This window comes from Sceloporus undulatus, chromosome 2 (assembly GCF_019175285.1).
Source record: "Sceloporus undulatus isolate JIND9_A2432 ecotype Alabama chromosome 2, SceUnd_v1.1, whole genome shotgun sequence".
NCBI lineage: Eukaryota > Metazoa > Chordata > Lepidosauria > Squamata > Phrynosomatidae > Sceloporus > Sceloporus undulatus.
Window position 1 is genome coordinate 112742515 of NC_056523.1, and position 25191 is coordinate 112767705.

General features: G+C 41.8%; 1 protein-coding gene across 4 annotated transcripts in view; it reads left to right on the forward strand.

Moving 5' to 3' along the window:
* Positions 1 to 1696: 1696 nt before the first annotated feature.
* ARHGEF37 (Rho guanine nucleotide exchange factor 37) overlaps positions 1697 to 25191 on the forward strand; it is a 49166-nt gene continuing 25671 nt past the window's right edge. Inside the window, exons 1-4 of one of the 4 annotated variants that reach the window (XM_042450165.1) lie at positions 1697 to 1937; positions 8162 to 8317; positions 20149 to 20360; positions 21460 to 21583. In XM_042450165.1, the coding sequence (XP_042306099.1) occupies positions 20157 to 20360; positions 21460 to 21583 (328 nt within the window). In that variant the 5' untranslated portion in view covers positions 1697 to 1937; positions 8162 to 8317; positions 20149 to 20156. Of the gene's footprint in view, positions 1938 to 8161; positions 8318 to 20148; positions 20361 to 21459; positions 21584 to 25191 lie in introns of those variants that run through there. The other 3 variants (XM_042450164.1, XM_042450166.1, XM_042450167.1) reach the window with 3 other exon arrangements.

Here is a 25191-nt window from a genome sequence, read left to right on the forward strand (position 1 = left end):
TTCTCTCTCTTTCCCTCCTTTCCTCTTCTCTCCCCTGTCCCACCTTCCTTCCCTTTTCCCTCTCCCATTCACTTCATCTGCTTTCCCTTTGTCTGTTTCCCAGAATGCAATCTGTCCTTCTCTCCTATTCGCATCCTCTGCTTTCCCTCCCACAAATGTAGCACAAAGCATTCACATTGTATCCATATATGTATCCACATTCATATTCTATCCATATATGTATCCATCATTCACATAATCTGTCAAAAATAGAATCAGAAAAAAAGGGGAAAAGCCGCTTGCAAAGCAACCGGCAAGAGGGGAGACATGATCCTCCCACTGCTTGCCCTCTGACCTTAATCCTTCCCTGAACTTGACCTGATCATGACCGGGGATGAGTTCTCATTTGCCGGCAGCAGGGAAGAGCCGTTTTCCCCCAGAAAGAAACAGGAAATAGTCCGTTTTCAGAAGAACCGCACTAAGGGGGAATTTGCCCTGGATCTGGTGTGCAAACCCCTGATTGGTTAGTGTAAAAATCGGCACGAGTGAGAACTTCCAACTTTTAAACCAGTTTAGGAACCAGGGTAAAAGGTAGTCTGAATGGGCCCTTAGATCACTTCGAGGGTATCTGGAGGAATGGTCCAGGGCACTACCCTGGCATAAAGGAAGATGTTGGGCTAGGTTTGTAAGCAGGGAGAAAAAAACCAAATTAACTTGGCTCTTTGGAAACTAGGGGCCCAAACAGACAGGTCAAAATAAAGCTGCTTTGAGTCACTTTGAAGGTATGCTGTTTAAAAGACACATGCATCTTAAGAAGCCAGAAGCTGTGCGAAAGCTGTGTTCCAGTCCTTAGGGCTGGAGCACGGCTTTGGCGCGGCTTCCAGCCTCTTAGGACACATGCAACATTTAAACAGCACACTTCCAAAGTGGCCCAAGGCAGCTTCATTTTGGTCTGTCTGTTCAGGCCCTGAGAGAGCTAGGCCATCACAAAATTGGCTGAGAAGCTTGGCTGGCTGCTACTGTATGGAGTCTTTGTTCCCCCCAGCCCTCAAACATGATTATAACGATGTGAAAATTTAATAAACATGAATTAAACATGAAACCTACCTCATTTGCTGGTACAATTTGTGCTCCTTCCCAATCAAATCTGTTTTGATTTGGGGATATTATGGCGCAAAAACGTGCAATTACCAAATGCTCAGAAATCAGTCCCGGGGGAGAGCTTCTGTCTCCACCTGTCAGCCATGGCAACACAAGTGCAGGCCATTTATACGTTTTTGAGGTTATTTTTAAAAGCTAAAACCTGCTTACTCATAGCTATTGCAAATCTCCAGGCTGTGCTTGTTAATAAAAGTGAATGAAGTTGTTCAGGGAGTGTTGTTCCTGGAACATGCGGAGGAGTTGCCAGTTAGTAAACAGGTGGGGAAGCGCACTGGGCTTGGATGTGGCAGGCAGCAGGACAAAGCTGAACTGTGGTGTGTGGTCCCACCTTTTCTGCTCCCCACCTTTGCCCACTTTCTATAGGTGTTTATTCCCCTCCCAGACCTGCTTGTCTTCCTCTCAGGCTGTGTACTGGCTTTTCAGCGCAGGATGCACACTACATTCATCCAGAAATCTCCACAGCTGGCCGGCTGCCATGGGTGGCGTTTGTTGCTCTGGCTACACTTTGCAGTAAAAGGGAGTAGTGAGCAGGCAAGCTCATCTGACTCTCTTGGACAGCCTGTAACTGCAGTAAACAGCGTAGGGAGAGGATGGCAGCAGCAAATGAACGGAGTCGGGCCTGGCCTCAAGCAGGCACATAGCTGGGAAGGCCGTTCCTAGCTTCAGCCCACGTAAGGCTGTGTCACTCCTGCGAGTGAAAAACAGTGGGTTGTTCATTAACTCCCTCAAAGGCACCACCAGCAGCAGAAGCACCAGAGACAGCTTGAACAAGTGAGCATTCCCTGGCTAAGTAGCAGGTAAGAATTAATAAGCCAGAAAGAGAGCTTGACTCTAGCAAGTGCTTTGCTGACAGTGGAATTATTCTCCAACCCAAGCAGGGCCAGGCCTTTTGAATTGTGTGGGGTTAGCAAAATCTACAGGGCAACAGCCATTAATCAGGGAGTGCTGTCTCTCCCTGCGTGGAGGAGACAAAAAGGTTGCATAACCACATTCCAAATCCTGCCTGCTTCTCCTCTTCTCCAGGAGAGGAAAGGGGCAGGTGCCTGTCACAGGAAATGGCAAAGCAGAGTGCGAGGAAAGGCTTTTTATACATGGTTTACAGAGTTTCTGGCAGGGCTGCTGTGGAGTTAACAGCTGCACAACATACAGATATTCAGCAGGTGGAGTTGAGGCATGGGACTGTTTAATTTTCTCCATCGTGCCATAATGAACAGTGCAAGGGTCCTCCTGGGGGGAAAAATTGTGGCAACCCAGACTGTCAGGGATCTCCGCAAGGAATACAAATGAGATGAGATAAGCCCTTTACTGTTTGAGCTCTCTCTTTGGAGTATTACGTGTTGAGATAGGGCATGTGATAGAGGAGATTATCAGACAGGAGACGAAATGTCCTTGTTCTGTCCTTTTCCTATTTTATAGCGCAATCATAAGAAGATTTTCATACAATATCGCGCTTATGCCATCCAGAAAGCACAATTGACCAAGATCATGCAAAATACTTTCAAGTGGCGTTGCACAGATCCCATCATTGTCCCATATAAAAATGTTCTAATTTGAATGATATTATGTCTCGATAAATATGTTAAAATATGAATATACATAAATGTGTGAACGAAAATACTCACTCTAAAAAACAACATATTTTTATTCATATATTTTATTGAGTGAGGCCCCCCTCACATGTACATATAGATATAAAGTGGAGCTGGGGGGGGGGATTTGAGAACCACTGGATTAATCTTTAAAATGGCTTGGATCTCCTTTTCATGTTTATGCTGGTGACATGACAGTTCTTTACATCTTGAAACTGCAGTAAGGAAATTTCTCATCAGGGTAGCACTGACTTGCCACTGATCTCAAGAACTAATGTTTACAGTACAAAAGAATGGAAAGCATTTTAATACATTCTAAAACTACAAATCAAAATAGTTAAAGAGTTCCCATGCCTTGGATCAAACATTGTTCAGAATGGAGTCTAAAGTCAAATCAGAAGCAGACTAGGAATGGGAAGAGAAGCAATGGAAGAATAAGACAGTATTCTAAAGAACAAAGATAGACATCTGAGCATTAAAGTCAGATCCATTGTATTGCCCATCACCATATATGGATGTGAGAATTGGACAGTGAAGAAAGTTGATAGGAACAAAATCAACTCATTTCATACGTGATGCTGGAGAAGAGTGCTGAGGATACCATGAACAGCCAAAATGACAAACAAATGCATCTTAGAACAGATCATAGATCATAGAATCCTAGAGTTGGAAGAGACCACAAGGGCCATCCAGTCCAACCCCCTGCCATGCAGGAACTCTCAATCAAAGCATCCCCGACAGATGGCCATCCAGCCTCTGCTTAAAGACCTCCAAGGAGGGAGACTCTATCACCCTCTGAGGAACGAGTGCGTTCCACTGTCGAACAGCCCTTACTGTCAGGAAGTTCCTCCTAATGTTGAGGTGGACTCTCTTTTCCTGCAGCTTGCATCCATTGCTCCGAGTCCTGTTCCCTGGAGCAGCAGAAAACAAGCATGCTCCCTCCTCAATATGACATCCCTTCAAATATTTAAACAGGACTATCATATCACCTCTTTAACCTTCTTTTCTCCAGGCTGAACATCCCCAGCTTCCTAAGTCATTCCTCATAGTACATGGTTTCCAGACCTTTCACCATTTTAGATGCCCGCATTTGGTCACACTCCAGTTTCTCAATGTCCTTTTGGAATTGTGGTGCCCAGAACTGGACACGATATTCCAGGTGGGGCCTGACCAGAGCAGAATACAGTGGCACTATTACTTCTCTTGATCTAGACACTATACTTTTATTGATGCAGCCTAAAATTGCATTGGCCTTTTTGGCTGCCGCATCACACTATTGACTCACGTTTAATTTGTTGTCTACTTGGACTCCTAGAACCCTTTCACATGTAGTCTTGTTCAGCCAGATTGACAGCCACTCAAGGAAGGAGAGGTCAGAGGGCATGCTCCAGCTTGACCAGCCATGGTAAGTAGACTTTCTGGTTGCCCTCCAGTTGCTGTGGAGAATCAAGAGCATTGGGTCTGGTTGTGTGCCTTTAAAGTTGACTTATGGTAACTCTCTCCTAGGGTTATCTTGGCAAGATTTCTTCAGAGGGGATTGCCTTCTTCTGAGGCATAAAGAGGTTAACGTGCCCATGGTCACCCAGTGTGTTTCCAAGACTGAGCAGGACTTCAAACCCTGGCTTCCTGGAGTTCTAGTCCAATATTCAAGCTATTGCACCATGCTGGCTTGCATCTGTCTACTGTATCTATAATTTCATGTCTCTCTACAACCAATAAACAGCAAGTTAATTTAGGACCAGGGTGGGATTCGAACATCTTTCCAGATGCAGTCGATCTGCATCTCCTAGCAGCCCAAGCCAGCACACCCAATGTTGACAGATGTTGATACTTGCACTTCAATGACTTCTAAAGGAACGCATGATTCCCATCTCCAGTCCCAAGAGCTGCTTTTGACCTGTTCAGCAGAAGCCCAGATGGAACCAGGTTTCCGTGTGAATCCTCCTCAAACTTCAGAGCACTTGGCTGTTGAGTTCTCATCTCAAGACATTCAGCTACACTGAGAGAAGGCTGCACTCATTTCTAAAAGATCTGCAGCCACAAAAAAGATTGTATGAGGGGCATAGAACTACCTCCATGCTGAATTAAACCAAGAGAACAATGGCTTGTAACTCTGTTGAATCTGGTAACCCAGCTGCCCACGTGCCTCAAGTCTGTTGATGCATATTAAAGGTTAAACCAGGCTTTCCATTTCTGAAAATGCTTCACAGGATGGTATATAAAATCAGACCACTGGTCCAATTAGTTCAGCATTACTTACAGCAATAGTGGGGACCTTGCCAGTGGTAAAGGATGCTGGGAGCTGCAGTCCAACAATAGCTGGAGGACTGAATATTTGGCATGCCATGTACCAGTTCTCCAGGGTTGCAGCGTGGGTTTTTCCCAGCCCTGCCTGGACATACTGGAGCCTGAACCTGAAATATTCTGCATGTACAGGACAGTCTCTGCTACCGAGCAATGGGTCCATCAGCCCTAGCCTAAAGAAGAAGGCCCTCCCTCCATGCCACCTGCTGTCATCCGGCCTCAGAGGGCGTAAAAGGCAGGCCCAGCTCCATCGGGCCTAGCCTAAATTAAGAAGAAGAGCCCTTCCTCCAGTCCATCTGCCACGGTCCAGGCCTCAGAGGGAGAGAAGATCTGCTGGACTTTCCCCCTTCCCCACTGCCATTCCCATCTCCTTTTGTGTTATGTCTTTTAGACTGTACGCCTGATGGCAGGGAAATGTCTAATTAACTATCTGTAAGCTGTTCTGAGAGCATTTGTGGCTTAAGAGCGGGGTATACATGCAACAAACAAACAAATAAATGGGTCTTCTTTGCACAGCTGCCTGGGGGAGAACCTTACAGGTCACAGGTTAGCAGCCATATGGTTACCCAAAAGCCTGAGCAACAAGAGAACACAGAGTCATAGAGCAGCCATAGAGCAGCAAATGACCCCAAAGGCTATCCAATCCAACCCCCTGCCATGCAGGACTCCACAGCTAAAGCACTCCTCAGAGATGGCCATCCAACATCTGATTAGACTTCCAAAGCAAGAGGAGTCATCACGCTTGGGATGCAGTGTATGCCCCTGTTGAACAACTCTTGCAATCAAGATTCTCCTCCTTCTCAGCTACCACATCACATCACCATGACACTGTGTGTATGTGGAGTGGGCAACTAACAAGCCACACTGAAATTCAACATGGCTATGTCAAACTTTATTCTATGGCTTTGTTCAACTGTTTCATCACTGAGCAGTGCTGCCATTACCTTCTGTATCTTTTCAGATAATGTCTCCTGAAGAAAGAATCAAGATCAAGCCTGAAATCTCCCTGGAAGCTAAAATGATCAAACTGAGGCTGGCGTATTTTGATGACATCATGAGAAGGCATGACTCATTAGAAAAGACAATAATGCTAGGAAAGGTTGAAGATAAAAGAAAGAGAGGGCAACTGCACACCAGATGGATGGACCAACCAAGGAGCCCATAGGCTTGGATCTACAGGACCTAACCAGAGCAGTGGAGGATGGAGGCTTAGAGATGCCTCATCCACAGGGTCACCATGAGCAGAGGTTGATTGGAAGGCAGTTAACAATAACATTGATCACCTTATGTACTCAATGGAAAGGCAAACAAGTTATTTCATTAATAAACAAACTAACAATGTGCACTTAAGGGCAGTTAACAACAACAAAAACTAAAATGTTCACCCCCACATAGATACAAATAAGGAAGCTTCATAGAATCCACAGGTTGCTGTGATCTTCAAAATTATTACCTCTTAAATGTAATCAAGCAAAATCAAACCAATCATTTTATTTTGTCCTAATTTCACAATTATATTGTTCAATTTATTGCAATATGCATAAGACTTTTATTGTACATTTCCCAATAAGTCTGGAATGTGGCAATCTGCTTGATTTACCCCCTTCCCCCTTAGTTTTTTTTTTAAATTGGCCTCTTTTGGCCCAGCATTTAATAATTATTTTAAAATCAATGGGTTTTTAGGGGAAAAAACAAACTATTCCATACTGTGGATGAGATCGAATGCATATGTTTTTCTTTATCTTTTTTTCAAGAGTCTTGCTGTGACTATTTGGCTCTTGTTGGAACATTTTTTCAGCACTCTTTCTCTTTCGGTTTTTTTTTTTGGGGGGGGGGGAAGTATTAAAGAAAAAAACTACCTGACCTCAGTTCCTTCAATTTTATACCAGCAGGAAGGAAATAGGACAAAGGGAGGAGGCATGTTTTTTGCAGTGAGTGTTTCCCACTCATTTTTATTAGAAAATAGCAGATATTTTAAAATCAACTTCTGTTTGCTCCAGAAATGTCTTTCATGAGGAAGCCTACTGCAGATTATGCAGAGTTGATAGAGAAGCTCCTTTGGAACACTGAGGTTAACATCCTTAAGTAGCATGCAGATTATTTTCAAATTTTGGTCATACTTAGAATCAATGTGGTATCCTAGTTAGACTGGGAATTGGAGATCCAAAATCCACTAAAGCTCCCAGATCTCAGGGCCTGGCCCTCTTGCAGATCTTCGGGGAAAGAGAAGGGATCTTAGGACACATTTTTAAAAATATAAAATGTGTGCTACTAACCCTCTTTGCTCCAAGCTGCTTCGGGGTGATTGCTGTAGATAATAATTAATAATAATTGGTTTTATTTATATACCGCTATTCCAAAGATCATAGCGGTGAACAGCAAGTAAGCTAATTAGCAAGATGCTTTAGCAGGTCTGCCTGGCCACTTGCTCCCCCTTCCAAAGTTTCCTAACCCATGACTGGCACAAGGGCTCAATGGGAAGAAACAATTCACATGGGGAGATACTGGGCTGCCTCAGGATTCACTGCCTCAGGAGTTGCTGAATATGGCCCAGTACACACTGGTGGTGAAATGCCACCCCTCTTTGCTGCACAGCATTGCTGCAGCAACCAAACGGTGTGGCAAAGCTGCACAGCAAAAAAGGAGCCGCATAAAGCGGCTCTTCTTTGCGGCATCCTAAGGGTTGCAACACAGCCCTATGACGCCACTTCCTCTAAGAGACATGTGGGTACTCAGACACCCACATGTCATCTACATGCCCCCCGTGTGGGTGGTGCCATTTAATAATGGCGGCACCTGCATGTCATAGGGCTCAGGAGCGTGTTGTTGGTGCGCGCACCCAAGCCCTGCTATTGCCGCCAGGACACTGCTTCCTGGCAGTGTGTACCGTGCCTATGTTACTGCAGGACTGCTGCTCATTGGCTTTGCCTATTTTATTCTTAACTGTGCCATTTCTGTTCCCATCTCAACCTAACCTGAGTATTTGAAACTGCAATACAACACTCTTTCTTGTTGTGTGACACAAGTGTATCATTGCTGTCAAAAAGCATAGTACAAATGATGTTTTGTACCCTTTGGCTCTTCTTAGGCATTTGATTCCTTTCTCTTATGTCCAAACTATTTGACAGACCATATCTCCCCGTACAAACCTGCTAGAGCCCTAAGATCTTCAGGGGAAGACTTTCTCTCAGTCCCACCACCATCCCATTCTCTGAGATTTGACAGATGAAACCTGAGATCAGGATGCCTGTGCTTGTGATGTTAAAAGACCTGGGGCAGGCAAGGTATGAATGGGCTATGGAACTAGTCTTTGGACCAGCTGTTTGTGGGAACAGGCACAAGGAGAATGCAAGTACATGGGCCTAGAATGGGGGGGGGGTTGCTTGGTAATATGGCAAACTAGAGCCAAGGGAGGGGGCACATTTTGACAGCTGGGCATAGGCAGCAAAAAATTACTGAGAACTTGCACTGGTTGCTGCTTCCTACTGCATGCATGACACACAGGCTGTATCCAAGCCCTGTACTTATCCTGAGGCTTGTTGAAAGTTCATCACAAGCCTGTGAGATTTCCCCCCCTCTCAGGCCCTGTGTGCTTTGCGACTGTGTGTGCAAACAGAGGCTGTATGAGTCTTGATGCTGGCTTCCCACTTCCTGCCTTGTTCCAGATGCTACACTGAGCCTTAGCGCATGAACCCACACTGATGCTGTGGAAGAACAACACACATTCAGAACCTTTCTGTTGAGCCTGAGAGCCAGCAGGGACTGGATGGAGATTGTTAGAGGAGATGGATGCAGAGGAATATTATTGGAAAGAAAGGCCTGTTAGAGCCTTTCTCCAGCCACAGCAGAAGTACCTATCTCAGAAGGATGAATTTAGAAGAACCAAATAGAGCTAGAACACATGTTTAAAATTCTTAACAGGAGGAATATTTATGAAATAGATACATTTTTACAATGCAAACAACCGGATCCTTTCTAAACTACCCTAAAGATATAAGGATGGCATTCAGACATATTTTTTTTGCATTTCCTTTTTTATTGAGATTTATTTAGTATATACATCACAAATCACATTCCAATTCTTGTATCACAAGTACCTCATCATTGTAGAACTTACATAACATCAACCCAACTCTTTACATTTGTCAGAATAAGGTGATATAATTGTTCTATATTACTTAACTCCCTCTTTCTTTACAATCAACTCCTTAGCCATTTATAAAGACAAAAATAACAATGCAAATCATTATAACAGACTTTTGAGTTTCTGTCAATTAGTAATAACCTTGATATTATGTAAATCTTAGCTTTATGTTATTAATGGTTTACATCTTTGTTATCTCTGTTGGGTATCTTATCTCTCCTAGAATCTTTGATTACCTTTATTTTTCTATTTCCTATTTTCTAGCCAATTAAATTAGTTCTTGCTTTATATTACATTTCTTAAACCAGTATTTTTCTATCGGCTCCCAATCCTTCAATGGTTTTTCTTTTTGCTCATTCTTGATCAGTATTGTTAATTTGTCTAGTTCTTTTATTTCCATTACTTTCTGAAACCATTCATCCATGGTGGGTATTGTTTTTTTCTTCCAATAACTTGCCAAGAGTCAACTAGCAGCCGTGATTAAGTATAAAATAATTCTCCAATATTTTTGTTCAATTGGTACGCCTAGAAATGATGTCATATTCAAAATATACAATTCTGGCACACAAGGATATGTTATTGCAAATATTTCTTGAATTTTACCATGTATTTTGCTCCAGAATCTTTTAATTTTAGAGCATGACCACCACATGTGTAAATATAATCCTGTATCTCTCTGACATTTCCAGCATATGTTGTTGCTTAATTTGTAAATCTTTGCAAGTTTATATGGTGTATAATACCACCTGTTGGAAACTTTTAAGTAATTTTCCCTGAGGTTCTGTGCAAAAGTAAATTTATTGGTTTTGCTCCAGGCATTTTCCCAATCTTCTAAAGCTATGGTATGTCCTATCTCTTGGGACCATTTAATCATGTTTGTTGTAATTGTTTCGTGTTCCAGATCTCTGCTTAACAACAGTTTATATAGTTTTGAGATCTTGCCTTTATCATTTTCCCAGACCAATTTATCCAACTCATTTATATCCTTTTCGAATTCCAAAGTCTTTATATCTTCTCTAATTTTTTGTTCCAGTTGCATATATCCAAACCAGTTTATTTTATACCCCTTTCCGCTAAATCTTCTCTTGATATCAATTCTGGTTTTCCAGCCAAATTTATCTTGTACCTCAGCCATTCTCCTCCCTCTTCCCATCAGCTGAAAAATGCCTCCTCCACTAAAACCCATTGAGGCATTCCAAAATAAAACAAATTATTTACTATCTTCCATATTCTTAACAGAGTTTTCCTGAGTATGTGGTTATAAAATTTTTTATTTACATTCTCTTTGCTGTACCAAAAGTACACATGCCACCTGAATCTTGTGTTTGTTGCCTCCAAATTTAGTAGGTGTTTATATGTTAAGGTTACCCAGTCTTGAATCCAAACAATGCTGCAAGCTCTGTAATAGATTTGTAGATCTGGTAAGGCACAGCCACCTAAGGCTCTATTCTTCTTAAGGATATTCCTCTGTATTCTTGCTCTTTTTCCTCTCCAAAGAAATTTAGCTATTGTGTTTTCCCATTCCTTAAATATTTTATCTTTAGTAATAATTGGCAGATTTGTAAATAAAAATATAAGTCTTGGCAATATACTCATTTTGATGGCTGTGACTCTACCCAATAACAATAAATCATAGTTGTTCCATAACAGTAAATCATTGCTTATTTGTTTCCACACTTTTTTATAGTTATCTTCAAATAAATCTAAATTCTTTTCAGAGAGCCAAATACCAAGATATTTAACTTTTTACCCCTATTCTTATACCTGCTATTTTGGATAATTCCATTTTTTCTTTTTCTTTTATATTTTTGTCATAATTTGCGTTTTTGTCTTGTTTATCTTAAAGCCAGAGACGAAACTGAACTCATTCAACTCTTCTAATAAGTAATTGATATTCCTTTTATTCATCCTAGAAGATCCAAAAAGGAACATTCATACATATTATAACATGGGCTCCTTCAGGAAAAAGGAGAGAGCAGATAGCACAGCCTGTGTTAGATTCTTTTACAATAGAAGGCTGCCACTTAAGTAACCCTAGCTGGATGAGATGATGTAACCTGCCCATAACACTATGGAATAGATGGCTGACAGAAGAAGCAAACAAGCAGGAATAGAAAGGTCAAGTTCCTAATCTCTTTCTCTCTAAACCATTTTCTCCCTAGTGGACAAGGGAACAGTGAGAACAAGTACAGAAACTGTTGTATCTTCCTACAGAGATAAGTGCTTAGGCTTTATTGCCATGTCACATCACAAATGCACATTTTCTTCTCCTTCACACAGACATGTCTCTCTCTACCTGGAGACCTAGAGAAGCATAGCTATTCCCTGAGACTTCAACAAGCATGTTGAAACTTGGCTATTTGCCATGATTATGGAACTTTTTTTTCCTTTTGCTATGAGATTAAGCTTTGCCATCTGTCTTTATTACTGTAGGGGTGTGTTTATTGATGAACCTTTGTTCCTGAAAGGGGAACATTCAAAGATAATAGGGTTCTTCCAGACTGGTCTAAAGATCATAAGTTCCATAGTGGTACATGCCGTAATTACATCCTGTGTGGATTACTGTAATGTGCTCTGTTTGGGGCTGCCTTTGAAGAGTGTTTGGAAACTTCAGCTGGTCTAAAGAGCTGCAGCCAGGCTGTTGGGGCAGGTCACAGAGACGACACAGCATCCCTGTTGAAACAGCTCCACTGGCTGCCAGTTTGTTTCCAGGCACAATTCATGGTGGTGGTTATGACCTATAAAGCGCTCTTTGTCCCGTGTCCAGGCTATTTGGCAGATTGTGTCTCCCTGTATGAGCTGGCCAGGGCTCTGAGATTATCAGGAGGGACCCTTCCCCCAGTCCCACGACCATTGCAAGCACAGTTTGTGGGAAAATGAGAAAGAGACTTCTTGGTGGCTGCCCCTAGACTCTGGAACTCTTCAGAGTCTGATGGCAGGCTCAAATATTTTTTATTCTAACAGGCTTTTAAAATAGAAAGTTTTTTAAAGAATGGGCTAGGGGTGGTTTATTGTTTTAACTGAACTGTTTTCAGAGTGTTTAAAAATATTTTGAATTATATTTTATTGTATTGTATATTGAGTAATGTGCTGCCAGATGGTAACTATTTATTCTTTTAAAAAGCCCAATATGTTATGGCTTGTGCAAGAAAGGGCCTTCTTCAGGGGCATTTAACAGAGTTTACTGAAGTCATAACAAGACTCTCCAAAAAGCAGGACCAGCAAGTGGAACTTGTTTCCTTTTTGCTTCCAGCTTACATATATGTTTCACAGTACTCTCTCTCTCTCCATCAGACCACCTCAGCAAACTATGTCCCAGTTTTTAAAAAAATAGCCTTTGGGAGAACACAGGCCGAAATGCATTGGCTTTTTAAAGGAATAAACAGTCAACCATCCAACAGCATGTGGAGCTTGTCCCCTTTTTGTTTCTAGTCTATATCATGAAGGGCAAATTTTATCTTGTATGAATTTTTAAAAAGTTTTTTTTATAGTTTTAGAATTATAGTAGAAAAGTGATGCATTCTATAGCCCCACTTTTTAAAAAAAAGGGAGAAGAGAAGGAAACATTGTTCTGCTATGTCTTAGCATTAAAAAGAAGCTGACTCACAGGTGGGAATAAAATGTTGCATGTGGTGCTGGGAATTACCAGAAAATGATCTGGAGCAACAGAAATATTGTTTGGATACTTTTTAAAAAATGTAACAAAGATAACAAAATATCCAGTCCGAGCTTAGATACTGTTTGGATATTTTTAAAGCACCAAGAACTACAGGAACAAATGCTACAGACTCCAGAAATATTTGCCCCATTTGGTGGTGTCCTATAGTTTGCTATATATCTTCTCAATTTATTACAGTGTATATTTCCACCCTTTGCCTATATAAGAAATGCACAATGGACAAGAATCCAGTAGGTAAAGTTCATTAACATTTCTTTGGGCCAGTACACACCGGCGGCAAAACGCCATCCCTCTTTGTTGCGCAGCATTGCCGCAGCAACCAAACCATGGGGCAACACTGCACAGCTAAAAAGAAGCCACCTAGAGCAGCTTCTTTTTTGTGGCATCGCAAGCAGGAAGGGGCACTGCCACGATGCCACTTCCTGCCAGAGACGTCGGGTCACTGTACGGCGGCATCTGCATCATGGCGGCCCCTGTATGGATGGGAGGCCACCATGATGCTGGCATCTGTACATATTAGGGTTCAGGCGTGTGCGATTGCTGCACACTCCCGAACCCTAAAATCACCACCATCAGATCACAAAGCGCCTTTGTTTCCATGCTGGAAAACCCCTACCCCACCCCAGCTTTAGCACATTGCACATTATTATAAGTACAAGAACCCTGAGAATATATTCCCTGTTAATAAGCACATAGCTCCTGTTATTTAAGAACATCACAAAAATACTGTGAGGGTATGAGAGACTGTATATCAGTGGCATTTTGACATTATTCTTGGAGGAGGAGGAGGAGGAGGAGGAGGAGGAGGAGGAGGTGGAGGAGGAGTTCTATAGTTGTCAAATCCTATCACAATAAAGGGTTGTAACTGAACTGCAAATAGTTCAGCTTCTCCACACTTTTTCGCATGGACGAAGGTCTATAAGCATAAGGTTCACTGAACATAGTGGAACAACATGTGGCTGTTGGTGAGGAATGCTGACTGGAAAGCAGAAAGAGTGAAAAACACCTTACAGCAGGGGTAATGGTGTGGGTGCAGCATCAAATTCTAAAGCATTTTGATGCTGCACCTACACATTTTGTGGTATTTTGAGGTTTCTTTACACATCCAACACACAAAGGGTGTACCCACATTGCAGAATTAAAGTAGGTTGACACCACTTTAACGGCTATAACTCCATCCTGTAGATTTCTGGGATATGTAGTTTGTTGTGGCACCAGAGCTCTCTGACAGACCAGGCTGAATCCCTCACTAAATGACAAATTCCAGGATTCTGTAGGATAGAGTCATAGCAGTTAAATTGGTGTCAAATTGCTTTAATTCTGCAGTATGGATACACCCTAAGTGACAATTTCAGAATGGAAGCCCATACAGTGAATATAAGTTTGCCCTTTTTGCAATTGCTTTTTTATTCCATTTTAAAGTCCTTAAAACATCCATAAACCAAATTAAGCACACAGAATAAACACCATACCCATAGCTGGAATATTCTCATGCAAAGTTGGCCTAGTTGTTGTCTAAATCATTGGGGAAATGAGCATGGCAAGGGTGCTAACCTCCTACGTGCTGCTGCTTTGTTGCATTAATAAACAGTATTAAATTATTCAAGTGAAATGATGCTTCTGTAAGAGAGCCTTCTTTGAGGTCCCTATTTAAATTCCATAGATTTTAAAATATCTTTTGCAGTCACTAGCCTGCAGTGAATACAATGGATCATCATCAGCAATCAGATAAAAATAACCCTACACTATGGATGTAAAACACAATCTGGCACAATGTTTTTGGAATATAATGCTATAGTGTAAGGGCATGAATGTGTATTACATGGCAGAAGACATACGTTTGCTTTAGCATTTTTTTTTATATGTAGTCATTTCATCCAGGTTTTCAGTGTAATTAGGTGAGGAGTAGGTTGGAGCTGAAGAAAAATATATTACTACTCACTTTTATATGTTATCCACAAATCTTTTCTCAAGGTATAATTTCAGCAAAAGGGATACTGATTTCCCCCCTGCATGCAGAGTGAATATTTTATCAATAGGAAACACTGTTGTCTTTTGCCAACCTTTCCAATCAGTGAGACGCTCCATGCTTGCAATGTATATCTTGTTTCAATGTCTGCTGAAAAGAAGTTTATTAGTATTTTGTAGCAGTTGCATTTGTTTATTTACCATGTCTGTCCCAAGATGTTTTGCTGCCTCAGTTGGAATAGGAACAGATGTCCCCTACCCACTGAGATCAAAGTGCATAGTATAGGAAAGGTATTTCATTAAATTAGACTCCCCCCCCGAAGATATTTCCTAACCTCTGACAGTAAAATGCAATAGTAACAAGTAAAATAATTTGCTTCACTACACCTAGAGATGCCATATCCCGGTGGCCGCCAGGAAAATCCCGCTTTTGGGGCCCCCTCCCAGTCACGACCTGGTTTGGCCCCCACCCATGTATTTGTCCCGGTCCGGGGCCCGCTCTTGCGGCCATTGCCGCTGCTGCTAATGTGGCTGGCCGCGGCGCCAACCCACCTCCTCCTTCTCTTCCTGGACTGGTGGGCAGTGCCAGCCCACCTCCTCCTCCAGCTCCGCCTTCCTAATCCTTCTCGGCGGCAGCAGCGCCGTCACCACCGCCATTGCGCCTCCAGGGCCAGGGCTTTCCTGCGCGCGTGGGGCTCTAAAGCAGGAGCTCGTCCCCTGTTTTGTTGCCAGCTAGCTAAATGCCATCAAGTAAACTTTGACTTATGATGACCAGATCTCCAATTCACCCTATTATCAATAGGCCTGCTCAGATTCTGCAGATTCGGGACCAGAGCTTCCTTCTTTTCTTTTCTCCCTACCTCCTCCAAACCAAAGCACATTGTCATAGCTGCTAAACTGTATTAAAAAGAGAAATAAAAAACCAAAGGCATGCTAGTTAGGGCAGGAAGGTGGGGTGAAGGAGCAGTCCTGGAAAGAGAGTGTGGGATGGTCCATGGCAGCAACAGCCCCAGTCCCACAATTGAAGACATGTGCAGTAAGTACTGCTCCCAAGCTATTATGTATCCGGTTCCTTTCAATAATGCGATCACAGTGAGAAATGAGCTCATGCAATCATTTCTGTTGCCAGGCTGAAAAGGTAGGGTTTTGGGGGGTGGCATTGTCAGATATAACTACATAAAAGTAGCTGTATCATTGCAGTTATGACTGATGATGTAGGATCTCTACCCTTGTCTGCATGCCTGTGGCAGCCATAACTTACTGAGACATCATGATAGATGCCTCAACATGTGACAGTGTATTTGGTTATCATCCAAATTGCAGTGCCAAGTTCCAGTTGAAATTCTAAAGATGGTGCTTGCTACAAGCAAAAAAGGGAGATAGGAAACCATATGTCTTAGAATTCCACAGAATGCTTCAAGTTCTTATCCAAGTTGCAGTGTCCAGTTTCAAGTCAACAAGTCAAAATTCCAAATAGGAGAGTTTTACCAAGGAAAAAATTGTTCCAACCCATAATTTATTGGGAAATCATGCTTCAAAAGATGATAGAGCATTTTTGATAGCTGTCCAAGTTGAAGTTCAATTTCAAGTTGGAATTCTGAATGTTGGTGGGTGAAGGAACTTCATAAAAGCAAAATAAATGGTAGTTAAGTGTATAGACACTAAACAATTGGAGTGGTAGACACTGGAGAGGACCATGTGTTATAGCTTTATTCAGCTTCACTAGATTTACTTGGTCCAGTCATGCGCTCATCCAAACCTACCTCATACAATTGTTGCAAGGAAAAATGAGTTGGAGATTACTCCTGTATGCCAGTTTGATTTTATTGGAAGAGGAGAAAGCTTAAAAAAAAAAAGCTAAGAATATATATAGACCTATATCCTTAAAGATATAGTAAAAATATATTGTTAATAGAATCTAGAAAGAAAATAGAAGTGTTCTCAAATGACTATGCTTGAAAATATTTTAATTTCTAAGAATACAGAGCTGCATGTGAGAGCTTTTAATGGGCCAGCTGATGTTGTATAAATTATGAGAAACTTTATACTAACATTATATATATATATATATATATATATATATATATATATATATATTATTATACTCTGTGATGGGGTGATAGACTGATATTCTTGAGTGTCCCTCTGCCAGCTAGCTTAAACCATGATGGAAGGGTAGAGGAAGGATGGAGGAATCAGACTATTCCTATTCAAGGAACAAAAGAAAAAGGAGGACAACAAACACAGTTTATTAAGCTATATAGTGTTAGTCAGTTTGTACATTTGTGGTCAGCAGCAATTCTGGCCTGGGAGGAAATCTAATCTGATGAAAGGTAACTAGACAGTATTTGTTAGCCGCCCCGATTGTTCTCAGAGGGGCGGGATACAAATAAATTTTATTATTATTATTATTATTATTATTCAAACCAACTTTTATCAGATAAGACTTTCTGTCAGCCAAAAGTATTGGTAACCACAAATGTTCAAATTAACAAACTGTTACAGAATTTACTATGCTGTATTTGTTACCCACTTGGTACCTTGAGTAAGTGTATGCTGATTCTCGCAAAAATCCTGACAATTTAATAATTGGGTGTACTTCCAGGAATTGTATCCTAAAAATAAAACCTCATAGAATGCAGAGTGAATGGTGGGTATTTCCCATGGAAAAATAATAATCCATCAGTCAAAATGTTTTGAAAGTTATCTCTGCATCCCAGGGAAGCAACAAAATTTAGTCTCTATTGAATGTGTGTATGTATTTGTGTGTGTGTGTACCTGGTGCAGAGCTGTCAATCTGAGTGCATCTGCACTGTAGAAATAATGCAGTTTGACACCAGTTTAACTGCCTTGACTCCATCATATAAAAATCATGTTATTTGTAGTTTTGTGAAGCGCCAGCACTCTTTGGCAGAGAAGGCTAAAGACCTTGTAAAAATGCCAATCCCAAGATTCCATATGATGCCACTTAAAGTGGTGCATTATTTCTACAGTGTAGATGCATCATTAGAACAACATATCTCAAGTTGTTTCAGAGCTGTCTTCAGGAAATGTTTTGTGACCATCAGTAAACATGGCAATGTTATGTATGTTTTGGCATATATGAGTGTATAATGCTAAGAAGTTATGCTGATCATCTTATAATACACATCCTAGACCATGAATTCCAAAGCACAGATCTTGGGTAGATGGAGTACAACTCCCAGAATTCCTGACTCTTGCCCATGTTGGTTCAAATTCCTGGGTGCGGAAATCTAGCAACATCTATGTTTATTAACCACTGCTCTTGGGAAATGTGCAGATACTATCTAGAAGCAGCAACAACACTTCATGTAAAATGCTCAAAGGGCTTTGTAGAATCAAACAACATGTTACACATACCACCGGATGTAATTTTTCCTTAATTCAATAGCTCTCTCTCCTGTATTACTCTGCAAAGGGATTCCATTCATTGAAGGGGCTCCCAGATTGTATAGCTGGCCCAGCTGGTCCATTCCTAATATAGGCCAGTTTCTCCTCTCTCCAGATCTACATCCCATGAAGTTCTGTCAAAGAGAAGGTAGTTTTTTATGGGTTTTTGGGCTAGGTGGCCATGTTCTAGAAGAGTTTATTCCTACTCTTCTAGAACATGGCCACTTAGCCTGAAACCTCCCCAAAAACTATGCATGTCGGCAATGAAAACCACCAACTTCACAAAGAGAAGGTAGTTGTGTGATGTCAGGGGAGAGACAATGACTACAGCATTGTATCTTCTGAAACCCATTTTGCATGAACAATAAGCGAGCATTTGAAATAAAGAAATAACGTGAACTGTAGGAAAGTTGGAATAATGGATAGAGTATTAGAGGAAGATGGTTAACCTTTTCATATCAGACTTTTCTTCCTCCTTAAAATTTATGTCCTTTTCCCACTGCAAGGCTAGAGTTATTTTGGGCAAAAAGATGTCCACAGGAAAAGGCTTAATCAACATCCTCCCCCCATACACCATGCTGACTCAAGATTTCAGCATCCTACAGCTGCTTTTCATTCAAAATAAAATTGGTAGAAAATTACAATTGTGTGTCACACATAGTTTGGCCCTCATTAGTCCACATCATAACTCTGTTAAGTAGCTATCATCACTTTTGTTAATGGTAACTACTTTTACGGGTATCTTGATATGAATAGTAGAAAATGGGGATGTACAAAATGAAAATATAAGAAAACCACCAAATATGTGAAAATGAGAATAATTTCTTTAAAATTATTAACATGCAATATTTCTGATGACTTGTGACAACCCTATGAATGAAAGACCTCCAAGATCCTCAGCCATCAACTGTCCCTTTCAAATCTTGTAAATTCAGAACCATGGCTTCTTTGATTGAATCAATCCACCAGTAATCTGGTCTCCCTCTTTTTCAACTGCCTTCCATTTACAAAGCATTACTACCTTTTCTACTGAGCCGCCTCATCTCATGATATTCCAACAATATGACAGTCTTAGTTTAATAATCTTTGCTGCTAGTGAGAATTCAGGCTTGATTTACTCTATACCCATTCATTTCTTTTGGCCAGTCCACAGTAGCTGTAGAAGTCTTTTGCAGCACTTTATTTTATATGAGTTGATTTTCTTGTCAGCTTTTTTCACTATCCAGCTTGCACAACCATACTTAGAAACTGGAAATAGAATGGTTGGATGATTCTGACATTGCTATTTAATGCTACCATGGGGTGGGATGGGGAGAGAGAGTTGATGAATGTGTCTGTTCCTGTGAGTTTCTACATGTTATAACCATATTACAAGCAAGGGCTAAGGCAACAGGCCTTTGGGATGTTCTTCTGGCTAACATTATATACGTTAAAGACACTTTTTGGGTCTCAGTAAAGTTGAAAAGCAGTAGGAGAAGTTAAAGGCAGTAGGAAAAGAGGAAGATTGCAATACAATTGAAGTGATTTAATTAAGGTTCTAAGTCTGCAAGAACCTGAGTTCTTGGATGTCTCTCATTCTTAGGGTCACCATAAGTCAGAGTTGATCTGATGTCAAATAACAACAACAAATTGGGTTTCGGAGCCCAGTCAATAATATCCAAGAAAGTAATTTCCTGGATATGTACTCAGGCCTGTTGTCTTTATAGTACATGAGGTTTCTGCCAATGATTTGAACTACATTCCTCATTTGAGTTAGAAGAACATATGTAAGAGCAATGAATTCACATTTGTGAAAGATAAGGAACATAACAAAAGATTTCCATAGAACTGCAGAGATAGAATGAATCTGTTTTAGGCATTAATAAAAACATATAGACGAACGATATAAGATCACCTTTACTTTTTCTTTACAGCTCCTGTCATGGCAAATGACAGCCCAGAAGAGCTCCCAGCCAAAGAGACTCCAGAGGCTGAAAAACATATATATGAGACAGTGATATGGCCTGATAAAGCTGAGCAGAACCAGCAGCTGGCTGTGGAAGAGCTCATCAACACAGAGATCAGCTATGTACACAACCTTCAACTGTGCATTTCAGATATCCGTATCCACCTCCAGAATAAGCAGGTGAGAGAGAGAAAAAGGGGGAGCACTAAACCTCAAATCATTTATTTGGGAGTAAATGTTCAAGAGCCACCAAAACATTTAAAATCCCCAGTAGTCTATCCCAAATTATATAAACAGAAATGCTTTTGGGAGATGCACAAAGCAGTGGCACCACTAGGGCAGTGTGGGAGGAGTGAACGGCACTAGATTACATGATTAGAAGTGATGATACCAAAATGACTTCCATATCTGGGAAAATGCTGGCTCCATGCTGGCCAGCAAGCAAGAAGGCTTGTTGGATGGCAAAGCTCTTCCTTGTGTTTATCCATCCTGTAGCTTAGCCTGGATCACTCCTCCCTCCCACTTCCTCCCCCCTCTAGCATGTGGACAGCTTATGCTAGAGCAGTCTCTCCAAGCAGCTGTTGCTTCTGGCAACATCTGCATGAGATAAATTTCAGACAGGTCCATGAGATTATCACATCAAGTGACAACCACCCTAGTGATGCCACTGGAACAAAGTTAAGTATTCTTATGTGAACTTATGTGATGGTAGTTAATTTTTACAGAGAGAAGACTGAACAGATGTTTTTGACTGAATGCCAGCAAATTGGGAAGATACAGTACATTCTAGGGTGGGATAATATAATTCACAAGCTGTTGTTAAAATCTTCCACAATGCTTCCAGCAAGAACAGGGAATGCACAGATATTCAGAAATTTTCTTGGAGGTGACTTCTGGAACTTATTGCCAGAACGTTTCTCCTAGAGCTTGGAAAAGTTACTATTTTGAACTATAACTCCTAGAATCTCCAGACAACATGTTCAGTAGATTCTGAAAGTAGTTCAGAAAAGTAACCCTTACAAGATTTAGATTATTTTGGCAGGCAGGCAGTGACTACCAAGCACTAGTTGCTCTTCTGTTCTTTGCTTTGATTCTGTAACAATTTGGTCTAAATTTCTGTATTAACAAAATCAACAGCTGTTTGAGGTAGTCTTGGAAGCAGAGTTGGAAGAGAGCAATCACCATGCAAACAATAGTCACTTTCTTGCTTTTGAAAAATGGGGACACATGTTTAGCACAGAAAAGGAAGTTGGGCACACAATCCTATTGTGTTTTTCAGCTGCCTGAACTCAACCTGGAAGGACTGTTCTCAAATATCGATGATGTACTACAAGTTTCTAAACATTTCCTAGAAGGACTTGAAACTACAGTGAAACAGGACCATGAGCAGCTTTTTCGTATCAGTGAGTGCAAAAATCCTACATCAATTAGGGAGAGCATCAAGCCCCAGAGGGGCATCTGCTGTTTTTGGTGGAGAGGGAAAGGAAGCAATTCATGTGATGAAAAAGTAGCTGGTCATGGTTCAGAAGAAGGAAGAAATATGGGTGTACTTACAGATGGTACCTTCCCTTCCCTTTCCCTTGGAGCCCAGACCAGCCCCATCTCCATTGTCTGAATTGCCTCCTTCCTCCCCTTTTATCACTGAACAGCAGCAGCAGCATTATGGAGGAGGTTTTGGATGGGACCGAAATGGCTAGAGAATAGCATTCCTCTGAGAGGGTGTAACTTCCCCAAAGTCACCCAGTTAGTGGGTTTTCATGATTGAGCAAGATTCAAACCCTGGCCTCCAGAGTCACAATCTGGTGCTCAAACCACTATATGATACTGCCTCCCAAGCCACACTTACACATGCATATATCACTAACAGAACTTCACTCAATCAATTCTATATTTGACTTTTGGGAATAAATACTATTAGGCCAGCAATAATATTGCAAGCAATGTTATTCATGTAATGTACAGAAGCACCATCTCTCCTGATCAAACACACCTAGTTTAGTAAGGGGAACTGCGCAAGAGGTAAACATTTTCAAAATCAAAAGATTTTGATGCCAGTTGGTTTCAGTGTTAATTCGCTATGCCTCTGATTCTAAAACTGTTGTTGCTCTCTGTAGCAGGAAAACATAATTACTTTGAAGGTATTTACAAATGACTAAGAAGAAAACAAGCGTTGATCATTTGTGCCAGAATAATAAAATTCATACTCAAAATTATGGACAAAGGGAAGGTCATAGCAGGATTTCACCTCTAGTGCTGCATCTGGCTGTTAAGAAGGCTATTCTGTATGCTAACTAAAGGGAGGGAAATTATGAATTACTGGATCAGAAAGCAGAGTGGCAGGAGCTTGGAGGGCATGTGAAGCATGAGGACTGTAACCAGTCAGTTAGCAGAACATAAAAAGCAGTCACTTAGGCAACTGCTATCTGAGCCATTAATTGGTTTCTGACTTAGAATCTCTCCTGCTTCTGCTCCTTTACTTCTTAGTAGTCCCCACCCTGGGTCTCCAAGTGCTGTTGATGACCAGATGCCATAACCACAAAAGAGGACAAGACACCACAGAATGTAGGACATAAAGAAAAAATGGAGGAAATGACAAAAAAGCTAAAAACACTAATATAAATATAAATTCATTTTATATAGTTTATTTAAAGCTATAGTATATATAGGCACGTTACAGACCGCCGAAAAGCGGCGGCCTGCACCCGCTCCTTTCCCCGCCAGATCAGGGCCTCAGTGGCTAGAGCGGCAGCCGCGGAGACCCTGATCCGCCGCTTTCCAGGCCGTGGGGAAGCGGCAAAAGGCTGCTTCCCCGCAGCCTGGAAAGGGGTGTCCTTGGGGCTTCAAGCCCCAAGGACCCCCCGCTGTGGCCAGGAGGAGGAGAAAGGGGCTGCTTGGCCCCTTTCTCCTCTGCGTCGCTGGGTGCAGCCATCTAAAGGCTGCGCCCAGAGACACAAAGCTGGAAGGAGCTCCGAAACGGAGCTCCTTCTGGGGCCGCGGAAAGGGCGCACTAGGCGCCCTCGCATGGCCCCACTACGTCACAACCGCGCCGCCTCGTTTAGAGGTGGCACGGTCATGACATAGTAATGGCAACGACCGTGTGGAATGGCCGCCACCATTTTGTGCGCGCTCCGTGCATCCTAGGGGTGGGGGCGTCCAGAAAGGACGCCCCTTTGTAACCCTAGCACGTGCAGAGTGCGCACTTTTAGGCCGGTCTGTAACTGGCCATAGTGTATTTATTATGTACTCAGCCATATTTTTCTGATGAATTTATCTTTGTTAAAATGCCTTGTTGGCTTGCAAGATACTTATAAAACTCTTAGCAAAACAGATGCTTAAAATTGTACACTAGTCCCTCCACATTTGAAGATTTGACTTTTGAGGATTTGATTATTCATGGCGTTTTATTAGTTTGTTCTGTCTAGGAGTCTCTAGGTTCTCCAGAGCAACTCTATGGTCAGTTTTAACTAAACATTGCACTGAAGGACCTAGAGATTTCTAGAGAGAACATTCCACTAGGCATTTGCAGCTCTTCCAGCGCTATTCTATGGTCAATGTCTGGCAGGTGTTGACCACAGAGTTGCACTGGAGGACCTCTTGGTTGAGAGGAAGTGATTTACATGTTGATCTGTGTGTTGGTCTGTTATTAAATAGCAAGGCCTCAGGATGAAAGGATACACAAGGAAGATTTGTGTTTGGCCCGGGACAGACAGCCCCAAAGAGGCAGCCTGGCGGTGGCCTGTTTTCCTCCAAGTTAATGCCACAGCAGCCAAATGGCACTGCATCCCTCCAGACCCAAAAGAACCTGGAAACAACAGGTTCTTTTTGGCATGTGAGGATGATGTCATCAGTGCATCCAAGATGCAAGCGCGGTGCCCGGAGGTGTGGACACAGCATTGCGCTTGCATCATGCACACGTGCCACATATGGGTGGTGCCACATAAAGATGGCACTGTCCATAAGTGTTAGGGTTCCCGAGCATGCGGATGCTGCATGCTCTGGAACCCTAAAATTGGCCCCAGGTCGTCGCCAATTGGTAGTCTGTACTGGGCCATTGTCTGCTGGGAAAACTCCTGACCCTTGGTGATGTTCATTTGCATGCGCTGAGTTTTGGCATTTTTCAGGACTGGTAACCAAACTTGGTTTACTTTCAGGGTTTCTTCTTTTCTATTGAAGTTGTCCAGGTGTTTGTGGATTTCAATGGCTCTCCTGTGCATCCTGACCTGGTAGTTGTTGGCATGGTCCAGAATTTCAGTGTTTTCAAATAGCTTTTTATGCCCATGTGCATTTATAACATGTTCTGCTAATAATAATAATAATAATAATAATAATAATAATAATAATAATAATAATAATAATAATAGGGTTTATTTATATGCCACCCGATCACTGGGAATCCGGGCGGCTTTCAACAGAGGTGATAATAGACTGCTGCAGTGTCCCCCGTCTTCCTTGATTCATGTTTGAACACTGCATTTGGTGGTCCCTATGTAGACTTGTCTTCAGCTGCATGGTATGCGGTAAATTCCTTCAGCCATGAAAGGGTCCTTTGCTGAGTGCAGCATTTGCTGGATTTTCTTGGTTGATTTGTAGATCATTTGGAGGTTGTGTTTCCTCCTTAGTTTCCTTATTCTGTCTGTGACAGGTGGGAGAACCATTTTGAACTCCTGGTGGTTGTAGATCCTGCTTCCATATTGCCACATTTTAGGGCCTTCTGTCTGTTTTGGCACGCCCACATACGCACACACACACACAACATCTGCTACTTACTTCAACCACTGTACCAGCAGCACATCAAAGACAAAACTCTCACCTTGAGTTTATGTAAACTGAGTAGCATTACTGGGAAGTTTGCAGAGGTGCTAATCACCTCAGAAACAAACTACATTCTTCCTGGTTTAAGGCAAGTTGCAAAATTATTTCCTCCCTTGACTGCCAGAATGGAGATATATGGCCTATGGCCATATATTGCCCACTTTTGTTTAGACCCCAATGAGGAAATTCTGCCCATTGT